Source organism: Maniola jurtina, chromosome 15, assembly GCF_905333055.1.
Source record: "Maniola jurtina chromosome 15, ilManJurt1.1, whole genome shotgun sequence".
NCBI classification, from domain to species: Eukaryota; Metazoa; Arthropoda; class Insecta; order Lepidoptera; family Nymphalidae; genus Maniola; species Maniola jurtina.
In genome coordinates this window covers 1,717,424-1,735,057 of record NC_060043.1, presented here as the reverse complement: position 1 = coordinate 1,735,057, position 17,634 = coordinate 1,717,424, and the positions used below count along the sequence as shown (strand labels likewise).

General features: G+C 38.2%; 2 protein-coding genes across 2 annotated transcripts; one reads left to right on the top strand and one right to left on the bottom strand.

The window, feature by feature from the left end:
• The first annotated feature begins 403 nt into the window (after window positions 1-403).
• LOC123872411 (kinesin-like protein KIF12) lies at window positions 404-16,034 on the top strand. The gene is made up of 13 exons (XM_045916673.1): window positions 404-577; window positions 998-1,157; window positions 6,732-6,830; window positions 7,367-7,520; window positions 8,336-8,467; window positions 10,564-10,704; window positions 10,992-11,133; window positions 11,474-11,710; window positions 11,949-12,064; window positions 12,269-12,373; window positions 12,545-12,662; window positions 13,214-13,436; window positions 14,951-16,034. Exons 1-13 carry the CDS (start codon window positions 430-432, stop codon window positions 15,087-15,089), a joined length of 1,914 nt encoding a protein of 637 aa, XP_045772629.1. The 5' UTR covers window positions 404-429; the 3' UTR covers window positions 15,090-16,034.
• LOC123872434 (PHD finger-like domain-containing protein 5A) lies at window positions 15,917-17,566 on the bottom strand. Its single transcript, XM_045916718.1, has 3 exons — window positions 17,403-17,566; window positions 17,133-17,323; window positions 15,917-16,534 (listed from the first exon to the last, which is right to left on the bottom strand). The coding sequence occupies exons 1-3, from the start codon at window positions 17,452-17,454 to the stop codon at window positions 16,445-16,447; spliced, it is 333 nt and encodes a 110-aa protein (XP_045772674.1). The 5' UTR covers window positions 17,455-17,566; the 3' UTR covers window positions 15,917-16,444.
• Window positions 17,567-17,634: the final 68 nt, after the last annotated feature.

The window sequence follows — 17,634 nt, the reverse complement described above, 5'->3', positions numbered from 1 at the left end:
CTCTTAGGTTGGATTTATCTACGCCCTAAACAACTGTTAAGAGTTACCTACGTTTCGAATATATCTGAATTATCAATAAATTATGCAGCAAACGCCACATTTTTCTGTACTGAAAATAGAAAAACGTCATCCACACGCGTAATTCACATCGGATCGCTTGACATCAACAGTTGGAGCAGCATTCGTTCAGGAGTTCTAAGAGTGACCTCCTAATGACCTCTTGACCTATTTTTTCAATACTAAATATGTGCATTTATCTGTGTGCAGTAGGCCTATAATATAATCTGAGTCCATTAGTAAAGAAGTTTCTCAAAAACAAGTGAATGTAAATAAAATAAACAGAAAAACCAAAAAAAAAATTTTCAACGAAGTATGCTTCCAAGAAAGTGCTCTTTATACCATCGGAACATAAAATGTTTGGTGTAAAGTATGGCGCTGAAGAACTTGCAGCTGTTCCACATGAACCGTGGGAAGGGGTATCAGAAACAGCAAGCGACGCCCATGAAGGCGCCTCCATCTGCCTTGTCCAGGTCTATATCCCGGAGTGCAGAGGCTTTGGCCGCTTCTACTGGTGCTGGTGAGTATCTTAGTCCTGGTTTTACTGACTCCGGCAAGCGACGCCCATGAAGGCACCTCCATCTGCTTTGTCCAGGTCTATATTCCGCAGTGCTAAGGCCTGGGCCACTACTACTGGTGCTGGTGAGTATATTGTCCTGGTTTTACTGACGCTCCTCCCAATGAACCGGCAAACGATGTCCATGAAGGCACCTCCGCCTTCCTTGTTCAGTTCTAGGTATATTCTGAAGTGCTGAGGCCTTGGCCGCTATTACTGGTGTTGGTGAGTATCTTGCTTTTAGTTCAACTAAGACTGTTCCACATGAATTGCAGAATGGGGTACCAAAACCAGCATTTTTTTCTTTAGATCCACGTGGAAAAAGTCGTTTTTTATGATCACTATATTATTAGAAAGTTCATGATGTTAAATTTTTTGTCGAAGGTAAAGAAATAAAGGCGCGCAAAGCTCGAAGCACGGACCAGCCGGGTGCGAATGGATCGAGCAGTTTGTCCAAAGGCGGGAGCTCCCTTGCTCTCCCAGCGCTGGGCAAACTGTGGGGCGAGGACACCGACAGTTTTAGGAGCAGATCGAGAAACGGCAGGTAAGCGATTATTCTTGGTTTCTTTGAGGAAGAATTTGTTGAAATCGTAAATTATTGTATTCTTACTTCAGTGTTTTTAAATGTAATGGCCCGAAAGAGCCTACAAGGAATGGGAAATTGCTGATGTAAGCTGAAAATTCGTAAGTTGATTTTAATGGTTCCGTACCCGAAAGGTGCCAACGGGACCCTGTTATTAGATCTCCACTGTCCGTCCATCCGTCCGTCTGTCTGCCAGTTGGCCGAATCTTATGAACGACTCTCTACCAATAAGTAGAGAGTTGAAATTTTCAAAGAGTGTGTAGGTATAAATATCTATCGCCGCTACACAACATCGAAATGACTGCCATGTAAATTAAAAATAAATAGAAAAGAGTTATTCTTGTACGATGATAAGGAACCCTTGGATTCCAACGTAGGAGTACGAGTGTAAGTTAGCTGCATTACTTATGACACTCTTCCTGGTCGTCTAAGGCTCCCACCGGTTATTTGCTATTTATTAGGGCTGAGAGGGTAATGTACTTTCATCAAATTACACCTCCCTAACCTTTCCACCGTGTAGTGTGTACGGAAGTGAAGTGAGAGCCCCAAGTTAATATTTAATGGCACCAATCAATTCGCGTGGACGGGACACGCGACCACTTCCCAACCACTTTTCTAGTCGCCAGTGAAATTCACGTCATATTATTGGCAAAAACGTGCGAGTCAGCCTCGTACTCGAAGGGTTCCGTACCATCGCACAAGATTATGTACTTTTTAATTTGCATGGCAGCCACTTTGAAATTTTTCAGTTTCGTCGGACGGACGGACTTACATCGGAGGCTTAGTAACAGGGTCCCGTTGGCACTCTGCGGGTATGGAACTTTAAAAGGCACTGCCTGTTTCAGTGTTACCGATATATTTCAGTGTACCGAATTTTTATTTGTGCTTAACTCTTTTGAACTTAACTCCTACGGTATCATGTCTGGCAATCCGCACTTGGCCAGCGTGGTAGACTTTGGCCAAAACCCTTATCAGTCTGAGAGTAGACCCGTGCTTTGTAGTGATCCGGCGATGGGTTGAGTTGATCATGACGGTATCACGTCATTCCTGTTCAGGCGGTTAAGGTTACGGTTGATTTTAACCGCCTGAACCGGGGCGCTCCAAATTTTTCAAATTCAAATTCAATGATTTATTCAACAAAATGTAGGTGTTGAATAATATGTTGAAATAATGTCTGATGAGCCTTATACATTTTACCACTATAACTGGTGTTTGAATATTACCTTAAATTAAATTAAATTAAATACAAATAAAAGTCAAGACTAAAATATTAAGTAATAAAAGACATAGATAGACTTTACACAAGCAAAATCAATGTTAACCACTACCAAAATAAACTTCTCACAGTACATTGTCACTGACACCTCTATGAAGACTTGTGCAAGTCCACACTTCCATTGCCACTTCAGCTTCGCAACCCGCTGAGCTAATTCCGAATTTTCTCATTTCTGATTTGATCACGTAGAGAAACTCTACACATATAATATACTATATAATACGTATTATACTACTAAATACTATATAGTACTATATAAAATGTATTTTATAATATACAATATAATAGGTACATATAATATATGAGTAGGTACTGTACCTATAGACATTTTTGCGAAAAGTCGTGGATATAGGTATTGTTATAAAAGTTAAACATTGTAATAATTTTCATACCCGCTTTTTTATGCCTTTTGTGCCTAAATGTCGACTCAGGATATTGACGCCAACTGTGGGCGAATTTCGGTAATTCTTGTGAAAATGACCAACGCATAATAACGTAATTTACACAATACTAAATTATTATGAATCACTTTCCGGACGCCGGCACGCCATGCCGGTATACTATTATGATAATAATCTTTATTTTTTAGTAGATCGGTTCTGAATTTTTGGAAAATTGGAAATCTGGCGTAGGTTCCATAGGGCGAGTTTCCATCCTTATGTCGTCGACATTCCATCTACACGCACGAAACGTTTTGCGTCTTCATTCCTCATACGCATGGCTAAGGTTTGGAATACTCTCCCGCGATCTGTGTTTCCTACCAATTACAATCCGGGTATCTTTAAGACAAGAGTGAATAGGCACCTTATAGGTAAGCGCGTCCCATCTTAGACCACAATATCACTTTCCATCAGGTGTGATTGTGGTCAAGCGCTTGCCTATAGTGAATAAAAAAAAAAAAAGGTGCCGCTAAGATTGGCTACTGTGGCCGTTTTGAGTCGGTAGGAATATCACCTTTTTTCTGTCCAGGTCCTTTCCGCACTTTTAAACGTTGCCTGTCCATTATGCAAATCATTACTTACTTACTTTTACAGCATGAGTAGATAATAATATCTTTTACTATGAAGTTAAAGAAAACTCGAGGCCGCTTTTAATTCAATGGTATGTTGTATTCACGTTAAATTGAATTTATTGAAAGAAAAAAAGAAAAAGAATATAAATAGGTAGAACCCATTGATAAACCAGTAGGGTAACGCCAAGGCTAGGGACTTATTCATCCTAAGCCTTGAGCTATTTTCCATTGCTTACTAGATGCAAAGCCTTTACATTATCTTTATATTACGAGACACCGTATCGTCATGTTCGAGCCCCATCGTCCGCGTCGGCCGCACTACTGAGCACGGGTCTCCTCTTGGAATGAGAAAGGTTTAGATCATAATTACAACTCAATCAAGGTAAAGGATTGGTCACATCAACGGTTATGGCTGCTCGCTACGCGTGCTCCCAAGAGTTTCTATCCTTTAACTTTTCGCAGTTAGCAACGTTCCCGGTGTGTACCCACGCCTCCGCTCCAAACCACTCCCACGTGGCACCCACTAAGTAGACAGATGACATCAAACAAGTCTACGGGAGCAGCTGAATGGCGGCGGCGGCGCAAGATCGTGGCGTGTGGACTGTGGAAGTTCCTACAAGAGACCGATGTTCAGGAGTATAATATAGTCTGCCACTTTGGTCAAGTGGGATTACCAGACTTCATAAACCTTTGAGAACTCTCTGACATACAGGTTTCCTCACGATGTTTCCCTTCACCGTTAGTGATCGTAAGTTAGTGAGTGCTTAAAACACATATAACTCCGAAAAGTTAGAACTCCGTGCCTAGAAATCAGATACTTTAGACATTTGGCATTGCTAAGAATCTTCTTACTCATCAAGAGGTTTCCGTTGCTTATCTCTCAAAAGCCTGGTTGTTCTACCGGATAAGTTCAAAAGTAAGGTCAACTGTCATGTCAAAAGTACGGGTTCACTTTAAAATAAGTACTAAAAACGTAAAAACCTATTTTTGCCATGACATTTGAAACATAAAGTTAAAACGGCGCGTGAGAACTCATTTTTAACCCCCGACCAAAAAAGAGGGGTGTTATAAGTTTGACGTGTGTATCTGTGTATCTGTGTGTCTGTGTATCTGTGTATCTGTGTATCTGTGTATCTGTGTGTCTGTGTATCTGTGTATCTGTGTATCTGTCTGTGGCATCGTAGCGCCTAAACGAATGAACCGATTTTAATTTAGTTTTTTTTGTTTGAAAGGTGGCTTGATCGAGAGTGTTCTTAGCTATAATCCTAAAAAATTAGTTCAGCCGTTTAAGAGTTATCAGCTCTTTTCTAGTTTTCTTGTAGAAAAGAAGGTTACATAACCGTTAGGTTCTTAATATTAAGTCAATTGACAAATGTCAAGCTGTCAAGATGGACGTTGCCTAGATATACATTATTATTTATTTAAAAATGATGTTTTGGAAAATGTTTGGAAAACTCCAAGTTTTTGAAAGTTATCAGCTCTTTTCTAGTTACTGTAACCTTCACTGGTCGGGGGTGATGAAAATTTTTAATTTACACTTGTTACGCATTATATTGCAATTTACTCCACATAATATAACATAAATTGGAATAATATTTTGACTGCCTTCATTCCGAGTATTACATTGGACCTTGACATTAGGCCGCCATTTTTAACGAAAACGGAACCTACGAGGTTAAGCTGTCACTCATTCGGACAGCGGGAAGTCGTTTGAATATTCAACGAACCGTTTTCGTAGGTTCGTATGAAATATCGTAGACATTACGGTTTTTGAGAATTTTGTACTCTGTGAATGATGAGATTTTATAAGCCAGTAAAATTATAGTATTCCTAATTTCCTACCCATATTATAAATGTGAGATTTTGTTAATTTGTCCTTCAATCGCACCGCATCAGAGCGACGGATCTACGTAATTTTTTTGCATGTATACCTATAGTTAAAGAGCTGGAGAATTGCAAAGGCTATTTTTTATCTCTGAAAATCTATGAGTTGCCAAGGGAATTTTAAAAACCTAAATCCATCTAAATCCAAGCGAATTACGTTCCTGGGAAAAATCTTATCAACAGTCTACGGAGGGTCTACGCAAACTCTACGAATTACTTGCGACAACCTTTATTTGAGATTGGGTACTGGGTGGGACGTATTGGCAAAAATAAAATTAGGTACTACCTGTAGTAAAATTATAATCATAAATCATAAAAGGACTTTTGAAAGATGTAAAAAAATATAATTACTTACCTTACTATCGCTAAATGCTCGACTCACTTCTACTTTTTGTTAATTAATTAGATGCACACCTTTGACCACAATCACACCTTATGGAAAGTGAGGATGTGGCCTAAGATGGGACACGTTTACATAGAAGATACCAACTTAATTTTGGTTTAAAGATGCATTGCAATTATTTTAGTATCTAAACATACCTAACGTCTAGTCTTAAATGAAAAATAGGTATACTTACTAAATTGTTCTAGCTCGTTAAATATTCTATTACAGCCCTTAACATTGACTCTAACATCAAAACAAACAACAAATATGGCCACCGGTAGGTACCTAATTACTTTCCGAACAAAAGTTTTCTATGGCCGCCTAAATTGACTTCACAGGGTGAAAGTACACAAGGTATTGGAAAAAACAATTTCATTTCACAAGGTAGAAAAGCTGAAGGTTTTATTTGCCAGGCGTAAATCGACGTTCATGTTTTTCAGTTCGTTTGTTGATAGGTTTTTAATCAAAAAAATTGCATTAGGATTTTTTTTAGTAAGTAAGTCAAATATTGTAGAGGTTTTTATTCAATAAGTGTTTCTCGCTTACCCGAAAAATTATCTTTATATAATACTAACTTAACTCTAACTTTCTTTATATAATACTAGCGACCCGCCCCGGCTTCGCACGGGTGGACATTTATTTTTCTATTTTCCGGGATAAAATATAGCCTATACGGATTCGGAAGAATCCCTCTAAGTAATGGTAAAAGAAATTTTGAAATCGGTCCAGTAGTTTTTGAGCCTATTCAATACAAACATACAAAAATACAAAGGTTTCCTCTTTATAATATTAGTATAGATTCCCAATGGCGTGTGAAGTCTGCCAATGCAAACTTGGCCAGCGTGGTGAACTATTTCCTAAAATCTTCTCATTCTGAGAGGACACCCATGCTAGTGGGCCGGCGATGGGTTGATGATGATGATGATGATAACTATTTTATGTTCCGAAACGAATATCTAACGCGAAAACGTCTTTCAGTGCAAGCAGTAGATCCGGGAGCCTGGACCGAAGCAACCACGGCTCCAGTTCCAGTATAACGCTCAATGGGGAAGAAGATAATATTAACGTAGTTGTGAGGTAATCTTTAATCATTTTATAGGATTAAATATTTCACAGTGGTCCGCTTCTCCATCTTAACCGCATTTACTTGCGAGCTGAGTCCCTATGAACCCCGGATAGGTTAGAAACTAGTCGGGCTTACGTCGACTAAACACGTGAATGAAGCCGGATCCTCATATAATGGAAACTCACGATAGTTGTTACGCATATTTATTTATTGGGGGTCTACGAATAACGATGAAAGAAGCATATAACAGTATTTCTGCAGTGCCGTTTTTTGACGACAATGCTGGCGCAGTGGTCATAATATCAGTGAGAGGTCCAAAGGCCTTCATTAACCTTCACCAAAGGTCTCGGCAGGGGAAATTTGGTGAAGGTGAATGAAGGGTCTACGAAGCGAATTTTCTAACGTAGGCCTTTTTAGTCGAATGCAACCGATACACCTAAGTTTAACCAATTGCTACCAACCGCAACTAGTTATAACCGGCTAAAGCTGCCGTTGAGCTTTATAATTATTGTTCTTTTTAGATTATTAGGTATGTTTTTTCTCATAGAGTCCGGCCTGTAAACGAGAGGGAGCGATCTCTGCAAGAGCGGGACATGTTGGAGTTCCCCGGCAAAGGACAGATCATCGTCAACGGCATCTCACTCGCGCAGAAGCCTAAGCTGTTCTCCTACAACGTTGTCTTCGAACCTGCTGCCACACAAGTTAGAGCACAGAATATATACAGTAGCCAGCAGATAATATTGACCTTTAGAAAGGGATTTCGGCTTCATAGAGCGATGTCTCTGTCACTCATACCTACCTATGTGACATTTTGTCGATCTCAACGAGAGTGACAACGCTCTACGAAACAGCTATCTCTTTCCAAAGGTCGATGTACAATATTTCCTGCCGGGTATAACTGTCCTAGTACTAAAAAATTACCCCGTAAGACTACGCTAAAATAGTTCCGACTTGGATTTCTGTGGTTCCGACGCAATAAAGTGCAATTCAGCTCACACAAGATTTAATTAACACCTCTCTTTCTATCGCGTAAACTTTTATCTCGCTCCCTCATATGAGGTAAGTTACGCCACAAAAACTTTTTTGGTAGTTAGTTAATTGGACCCTCTGTAGCATCACCAGAAGAACCTTCAATGCGTTGCCGGCTTTTCAGTAATTTTATTCATCCACCCCTTGAATAACCCCATGCTGAAATCTGGTGGGAACATCGTAGAAAAAAGATCTGGGACAACGGGTGGTCGAAGTACACTAAGCACCCAGGTGATGAAGGTGATATTATAGGTACAGTCGGCCTCAGAATTCGAGTAGCAATTCCGCGAAACTATTCCATCAAAAACCTGTCGCACTTATGACCTTTTTTTATAAACACGCCATACACACCTAACGCATGTGCATAACCGTGCCACGAGAATATGATCATTAAGGTGCTAAACGACTTACGGCCTTTGACTGCACATGTCGTTTTGGCAAGTCTATTCAGTTAATAGTAAACATTATTTTCTATTGATGTTCACAGGAGGATGTCTTGGAATACAGTGGCATTAAACGTCTGCTAGAAATGGCGGTGGAAGGCTTCTCTTGCACAGCTTTCTGCTACGGACAGACGGGCAGCGGCAAAACGCACACTTTAACTGGACCACCGGGGCTTGTAAGTTCTTATTAGAAAACAAGCAAAGCTGCTGAACGAAACGATGTTTACACGGTGTGTTAAATTTTACAGGAGCAATTAAACCTTAATGAAAGCTGTTGAAACTTCACTATTATGTAGATAATTGTCCCGTTTCGATGTAGTTTGAAGTAGTGTTGAAAATGAGTTCTTTTTATTCAATAATCGAAATCAGAAATTTTGGACACAGGCCTTACTTGGGCTAGTACTTATTCAGTGTTTTTGTTCAGAAGTGTAACCAAACGAATTACCTTAACGGTTTTGTTCGCCAGTTTCTCAACAAGTACATCAAGGTACCTAATGTACGTGTTAATTAGATTCTATTGCCTACTAAATACTTATTGATTCAAGTTTTTAAAAAAGGTTTGATAATATGTTAAAAATCTCAAAATTCATAAATTATTTATTATTTAATCTCGATTCTTTCCATACTTCGTAACTTTGAGCTAGTAGGTACTGAGAATTTCTTGTCAGAAAAACCCAATTGCTATGTTTGGTCCGCCCCTGGAATCGAACCCAGGACCTCGTCATCAGCAGTCGAACTTGTTAAGTGCTAACCACTAGTCCAACGAGGCCGTGGTTTGCAAAATATAGAGTAAGCAAATACATTTCGCGATCTATGAAGGTCTATTTAAATATTTTATATTCCCTGGGTCATTCGATCGATGGTGCCTTCATAACTGTAGATAGGTAGGTAGGTATTTACTATTTACCTACATTATGCTTTGCTTTGCATTATGTTAGATTTGCCTAGTGCAGCTTGAAAACTGGTGGTCCAAGATCCCACTGCCGCCAGACGGTCCTTATTTTCTGAGAAACACAAAGTGTGGGATAGAGTAGTGTGAGAGTAGTGAGTAGGTGAATTATTAATTATGAGAACGTGAAAGCGAGTGATATTTAATTGCTTAAAACACACCTAGTTACATAGTAATATAAGTTAGAAATCAAATCAAAATACTTTTATCCAATGAAACTTTTACAAGTAAGTATCTACTTTTGAATCGTCAAATGCATCTACCACGTGTTTTCTAACCTAAAGGCCGATTCACACCAAGCACGCACACGTGACACGTGCGTAGTGACGCGCGTGAATCCGTTGACATAACTGCACGCATTACGTCTACGCGAACGTTCACGCCACGCAAGCGGTATGCCATGTCTCATACAGTTCGATAAATTACAACGCAATGGTACGCGCTACGTCTACGCTTACGCAGCCTGTGTGAACGAGCTGCGAACGGCTTTTTGATTTGTCGCGAGCATAACAACACATCGCGTGATGTAAGTTGTAACACGTTTCATTATATCCCTATGTCATGGCAATTAGCACTAGGTAGTACATATAGGTACCGAGTCGGTACCTAGGGTCTACTACACTACCGAAGCAAGCGAGGTATGGGAATTGGAGTAGGTATTATTTAGTTATACACGGTGAAAATTTAGTGGTTTTGGAGCCGTGGCGAAGTGAATTGCCTCAAGCAGTACTATCCATTTCGACCATTCATATTAACCCTAGTATTAAAATAAAAAAAATTGAATCAAGAAATTATTATTTGGGAAAATTCGCGAACCAGTAGTAGTAGGTCGCTTTGTCCCGGAGTGGCGCGGGCGCTTGCACTCGGAGCGGCGCGGGCACCTGCACTCAGAGCGCATGCGTAAATATTTTTTTTATCAAATAATTAAAGTGCTTAGTTTTCCAAAACAAACAATTTTAGTTGATAGTATTGCTTTGGTAGTTCATATTGCCCGGGCTCTAAAACCACTAAATTTTCACTGTGTATAGCTACTCCCTTAACTACAATGTTATTAAAATCGAGCGCACTTTACATGTACCTAGAGGTAGCATAAAACAATTATTTTCAAGATTTTATTTTACCACTTTATTATGGCAAATTACAGCTTTCTAGTACTATAGTAGTAATAGTAGGCTACATAAGCTAGTCGCGGATGGACGAAGGAACAGATGGATATGGCGAAACTATAACCTTTGTTTACGCAACCATAAAACAGTAGATCGTCCCATCTACCTAATAACTACGCATTAGTAGGTACAAATTCTCTCATCTTTTTACATTTAGGTGGAGAGTGGAGCAAGCCCGTACTCCCCAGAGCACGGCCTGGTGGTGCGGTCGTTCGTGTATCTCTACCAACTTATCCGCGATCGCCCCGACTGCCACTACATATTGAAAGCTTCCTTTTTGGAAATATACAATGAGAAGGTAGGTTTTGAACACTAAACTAAACTAAACACTAAACAAAAAAAAATCTAAATTAAAATCGGTTCATTCGTTTAGGCGCTACAATGCCACAGACAGATACACAGATACACACATCCCTCTTATTACACCCCTTTTTTCGGATCGGGGGTTAAAAAAGAATACTCAAAAATTAAGTTAAGAATCTCTAGAAAATTTAACATTACTCGTAAGTTAACATCTTCAATTTTTTACGAACGTTCACTTATGAGATACCATGCTTAAAATAACACCATTGTTATATGTTCTAGGTAATAGACCTTTTAAACCCGGGTAGTGCTAGAAAACCACAGCAAGTCAGATGGTCGAAAGAGAGTCGGAGTTTTTACGTGGAGAACCTTTTCACAGTGGATTGTGAAGAGCTGGACGACCTTTTTGCTGTATTAGAGGAGGGTAGGTCTTACTATTTGTATAGTATGATGTCGATTATTATTCTTTTTCCCAGCATGTTAATGTTATTAATTGAAATTCATATTGTACAGCTAGCATATATGTATATCGAGTAAGTTTCTGAACGGAATTTTACGGAAACAGAATATTTTTACGCGTTACAGCGAATGTAAAAGTATTTTTACTTAAGCTCGATTGCTGTCACGAAATATCAAACGTATGAGTATGATCAAGGACTACATCTTGCGATGCTATAGCTACAATCATTAACGTAGTCGCCATCGCACCTCCATTCACGCTTTCCACGTGAACGCGAAGTATAGGCATCCATCTTTTACCCCAGGGATGCGGAACCGAGCGGTCGGCGCTCACGCAATGAACGCCCACTCGTCCCGATCCCACACGTTACTCAGCGTGAGGATACGTCGCGATGTTGGCTCCGACCGCGATATCACGTGCTCCACACATGGCAAGATGAACTTCGTGGACTTGGCTGGTAGCGAGATGACCAAGCGCACCAAGAGCAGCGGCAAGACTCTGGAGGAAGCCAATAATATCAACAGGAGCCTTATGGTGTTAGGTAAGAGATATTGCTTACACCACACTCTCTCTTTCTCACTCTCACGTGAGAACCCATCGTGATGTAAGTACTGCGCGCTCAACAAACGGTAGGATGAACTCTACGGACTTAGCTGGCAGCGACGTGCATGACCGTGGTATGTGCAGGAAGCCCCTAAAAGAGATTTATTTCTAGCAGTGAAAGTCTATCGTTTCATGTCGTAACTACGTTTCTATTTATTTCAATGTTGCTTTTTCAGGGTACTGCATAGCACAACTAAGCGACGGTAAGAAGAAAGGACACATACCATACCGGGACAGCAAGCTTACAAAGCTGTTAGCCGATAGCTTGTCTGGAAATGGGGTAACTTTAATGGTAAGTATTTTAGCGATATAAACAAGATATAAAGGTTATGTAAATTGAAACTCACTAATTTATAAATAACAATCGTTTAATAGATGATTGATATGAGTAGTGTAGAGAGAATAAGTTTCTAATCTCTAGGAAGTCTTTTACCAACCAAATTTAATTTTTCACACTAGTTTATTTTAAGGTACCTAACGAAAAAATGTTTTGCAGATTGCTTGTATAGCGCCTACAAAATCCAATTTGAATGAAACTATCAACACGCTGCGATACGCCGCTCGCGCTAAGAAAATAAAATCCAAGCCTATTGTTAAAATGGTAAGCATTGGTAGATTAGTAGATAATAAATAAATAATCGTTATTAATGTTATAAAAAACGTATTAACCAATTAATGTACGGCCCTGCCTATTAATATAAATAAATACTAGGATAAGATTAATTGGGAAAATATATTCACATTTTATTCATTATAATTTTATACACATTAGGACGCCAGAGACGCTTTGATACTGAGTTTGAAGAGGGAAGTGGAGGCGCTGCAAACTGAGAACCACCATTTGAGGACAGCTCTACAAATTCACTCCGATTACAATGCTGATTCTTATAGTAAGTACAAGAAAAGAAAGTTAATGGCGATAACTTTTACGTCAACTTAAAACTAAATATAACAGGGTTCCAATGGTGCCCTTGCCTGACAAGAAGCCCTAAAACTAACTTAGCCTAATTCGATAACCTATACATATAATAAAATTGTAGAAAAGTGGTGTCTGTACAATGGAAATATATAAAAAAAAAGTAGCAGGGGTTGTTATTATATCGATGCCGAACCCGAAATTGTAATTAATTTTTTTTTGTCTGTTGTCTGTGTGTTTGTGCACGCTAATATCAGAAACGGCTTATTCGATTTAGATACGGTTTTCATTAATATATTGTAGTAAGCTTCACTTAACATTTAGTGTTTATTTCATGTCAATCGGTTCATAAATAAAAAAGTTATGTCAATTTAAAGAATCACGGCGAACATTTTTAACGTACAGAGGACGTACTACACGCCTCGCGCCTGAGCGTCCGTGGCTATATAAAGCGCGCTGACAGCTATTCCACGCGAACGAAGTTGCGGGCACAGCTAGTGTTACAATATAATGTTAATGTCACAGGTCAAAAGAGTCGCGGCACGCCGCCTCCGATAGAAGCCAACAAGCTCTACCAGCTGCCACAGAAGGAGTTGGTAGAGCTGGTCCAACTGCACATGTCAGAGAACTCTGCGCTCAGACAAGAGAACACAGAGCTGTTTGTCGTTAGAGATCAACTGTTGAGGGATCAGGAGCTTCTAAGCAGAGAAAACGAGCGGTTGTTAAAGAAACTCGAGGATGTTAACTCGTAAGTATAATTTGATGTTAAATGTTAAGCGAAATTCTGAAAGTTCTTTATAGGTCATGTTAAATTAAAGTTAATAATGTTGTAACATTCTTTATTTACTTGGTGATGGGTATAAGTATATTTTTATACTTCGTTTTACAAAAATATCTCTAAAAACTATACTTATTAGAAATTACGTAGATAAAATTGCTCAAAATTTGTGATCGCTTAAATTATGAGCAAATAGCAATTTATATTTATTCCTACAGTAAGTACAGTAATTTTATATTCAAGATTTTTATTTGCAGAAACATTTTTTACAATGAGATGTCATTAAGTACCTAGGTACCTACATACTTATTGTCCAGTAGAAATGTTAAGTAGTATTAAGTGTAAGTTAATTAAGCGTAGTATAATTGGCGTGTTTTCAAAATTTCTTTTTCATAGGACTTTATTTGGACAAAGCTGATGAATTTCAGGTCAGTGGAGCAACGAACGTGCATGACCGACACTGCATGCAGTCACAAGTTTAAAAAAATACTCTAAATAGAAACAGTTAAAAATTTAAATTTTCACTAAATATGGATCGGAATCCTTACACTGCTGTCACAATCACATTTTTTAATACATTTTAGTTTAGGGTTTTTTTATCTAGGACTTACAAACTGGCCCACCACGAAACGTGTTACTAAAAACGGACAATATTTATTTAAATTGGTTTGGGTACTGCTCCATATTATGCACAAACTTGAGTGCATTTTTTTTTTTGTATTCAACTTCTGCTCCACTCTACCTATCGTTTTCAAGCTAAGGCACCATCCTACTTAAGCATCATGCAAATCTGCACGATCAAAGCGACTACGAAGCGGGAACGTCAGCCGCGCGGCGACTCCCATGGTATTAACACTGGAATTCATAGTCAAGATATCTTCTATTTATCATTATTCGATTATCTAGGGGGCCATTCAGACGACATGACGTCATATTCAATCTTTGTGCAATGCATAATGACTGAATATAGCGGTGTCGTCTCAATGGTCTCCTAAATAAGAACCTATCTTGACTATGAATTTCAGTGCTAATGGTTGGCACCATTAGCACTGAAACCTACGAGGCTACCGATACATCCCGCGTTTATGACGCGCAGGTGTGGCTGTAGCTTATGCAGCAGGATCTGAGAGCCCACCGCATTACTATCCCGAGAAAATCTTTATCACCATAGTTATTTAATGAATATCGATTAGGGTCACATCCCTCAGATATAAGAAATATGATCATCATCATCATTATCAACCTGCGATAAACGTCTACTAACAGCTGGACATGCCTTTTGTAGGGACTTCCAGTCCACGGTCTTGCACCGCCTGAATCCAGCGGCTCCCTGCGATTCGTTTGATGTCGTCTGCCCATCTAGTGGGGATGTTCCTAGGCTACGTTATCCGGTGCGAAAGCGCCATTCTAGCATCTTGAGAGTTGAGACCCTATAGAAATACGATGCAAAGAGGAAATTCATTTGCCCGTTTTGCCTTTTCCAGCGTTTGCACCCGATCTCCAATAATACCAGCGAGGGCTGCGTACTCCGAAGTCAGCACCAGTGCCAGCGCTCCCGAGGCGGACGTCTGGACGAACCATGTTAGATCTGCTAACAGCAGTACGTTTAGTGGAGGCAGCTAGTCTTACGATAAATTATAGAGAACTAGCTGATCCCCGCAACTTCACCCGTATGCGGATTTAGGTTTTAATAAATCCCGTAAGAACTTTTTGATTTTCTGCAATAAAAATAACCTATACCAGGACTCTAGGTCTTCAACTAATATTATATCCATGCAAAAAAATCAAGTCATTCCGTTGCTCCTTTGCGACGCGATTTTAAGGCTAACCAAAAAACTGACACACTTTTGCGTTTATAATAGCAAGTCACTACTAAAAGAGGCTAACTTACGCCACAGAATACTCCTTCAAGGTACAGAAATATCAGTTATATTAAAAAATAAATAATTTTGTTATGAATTGGCTGTGCAAATCATTTTGTGTAAAACTACCTTAAATATTACCTAATTGGTTGTGCTATTAACTTATTTTTTGTACTTATTTAAAAATCACTGTTTAGTTTTTGTAGTAAGTAGGTACTTACATGAATAAATTAGAGAAAAATATCGACAATACTTAAATTATAGAATTTTAGAATAATTGTGCTTGTAAATTAAAATAAAACTGCTTAATTGTGTGTATGGAATATTTGTTTTATTTTGTATCCAAAAATGTTACATAACATACAGTTCAGAAAAATTTATTTTTACACAAACTTGTACATATACAAACAGTAAATAAGTTAAATTAAATATTGATCTCATAAGTATGTGAGAACAATGTTTAGTTTATTTACTTTTATTTGTAAACTAAATACTTAATTTTTAAGTTATATAACATCTCTTTTACGAGTTACATCTAAAGTTGACAAAAAAAGTATCTAAGACCATAAAATTGCTTTACCCTTTTTCACAAGTTGCAGTAAATCAAAACGTCACCAAGGGTGGAAAGAAATTTTATGGTCAATATACAATCAAGATTATAGAACTCAAAATTATTAATGTGAGTTTACACTGACTAAACATTCACTTTAAAACAAGTAGAAAACTCTGTTTTCCATAATACATATCAAACTGAGTTTGTCATATAATTTATGGAAGAGTCACTTGTTTGACAATTCATCAAACTAATTTTCTGCAGTATGAATGAAAATTCACCAAAACATGTCACACTTTCACATGTTTAATGTTTTTTAACTTAAAGTAACACTGAGACAATTAAAACGGAAGTCAATTTAGATCATTAAAATTTCATGTACACTGTACACCCAAGAAATTTCTTTATCTCACTATTAAACACAGAACTACATTTTTCCAAAGAACTATTAAAATATACCAAACTGTTACACTCACTTCAAACAATTACACTTATAAACCAGAGAACACAGAGTCCCAAAGTCTTATAATTTTATTGTTAGTAAATTAGTAAATAAGTTACTGCTAGTGCCTCCTAAACCCATATTTCTTTCTCTCGTAAAACAGATCTGTCTTTGAGCTTCCCAAATTGACAATCTTTGGGCATCCATCTCTCTGAAATGAAAAAATAATGATAAGTAAACAGTTATTTAAGTAGAAACAAATAGAATAGTCACGGAGCTGTGTTAATTAGTTGAGTAATATTCATTTTAAGGACTAACATAAAGCATAACACTCTTATAAAATGGTCTAAGAAAAGGCTTAGATCAATGGCTGTACTCTGCAGGCAGGGATAGGGTTTTGAGGGTTCAAACTCTAACCCCTCCCGAATGTCATTAGGGTTGGCAAGACATTTTAATAATGAAGGGATATGAAGTGTCCTAATTTAATTCGATGGATCATTTCCAGCAAGTCACTGGATATAAACTTAAACTGCTTAAACACATTGTTAAAGTGTTGGTGGCCTACCTTTGTAATATTTCTGTCTGTTGCTACAAATATTGTTTTTAGGTACTAACATTAGGTTTTTAAGTGTCTCTGTATACTAACAAAGTGAGCCATAGTAGCTTGAAATAAAAAGATTATTATGCTGCTGCTGATCCTTGCCAGAGGAGAGAAACGAGAGTACAGTAGTGTAAACAATAGACAACATCCTTAGCTGACCTATTCAATTTCAATAGCTACACGAAGCGAACAATATAAGCAAACTTACATCTTTCTCTTGTATAGTACATTCTTTACAATAGTAAGCGTCCGAGACGCCGGGACCTCCGCAAATCACGCACCTTCCTTGATATGAGCCGTAGTTACATTCGTCGCATATACGGACCAGTGTGCAAGGCCGCACGTACGAGTCGCAAATTACACATTTACCATCGCATTTCTCACATAAACGACCGATAGCTGCAATAAAACAATGATAATTTAACACAGCTTTGAAAACTGTTTTGAGTTAAATTGGTTAAACTTAAAACTATCTTACCAACGCCAGGTTGTTTTCTGCAGAAAATAAGATCTGGATGATGTTTAGCCATATTTTATTCGGATTATTAATTCAAAAACTTAATTTAATAGAAATTTTAACAATATCAACAAACAAAATAGGAATCTATAACCTCAAAAGTCAAAACCATAGAGTAGAGTAATAATCAAGCACAGGTTACATCAACCATAGAGAATAGACCATTCGTAGTATATTCTGTATAGTTACAAGT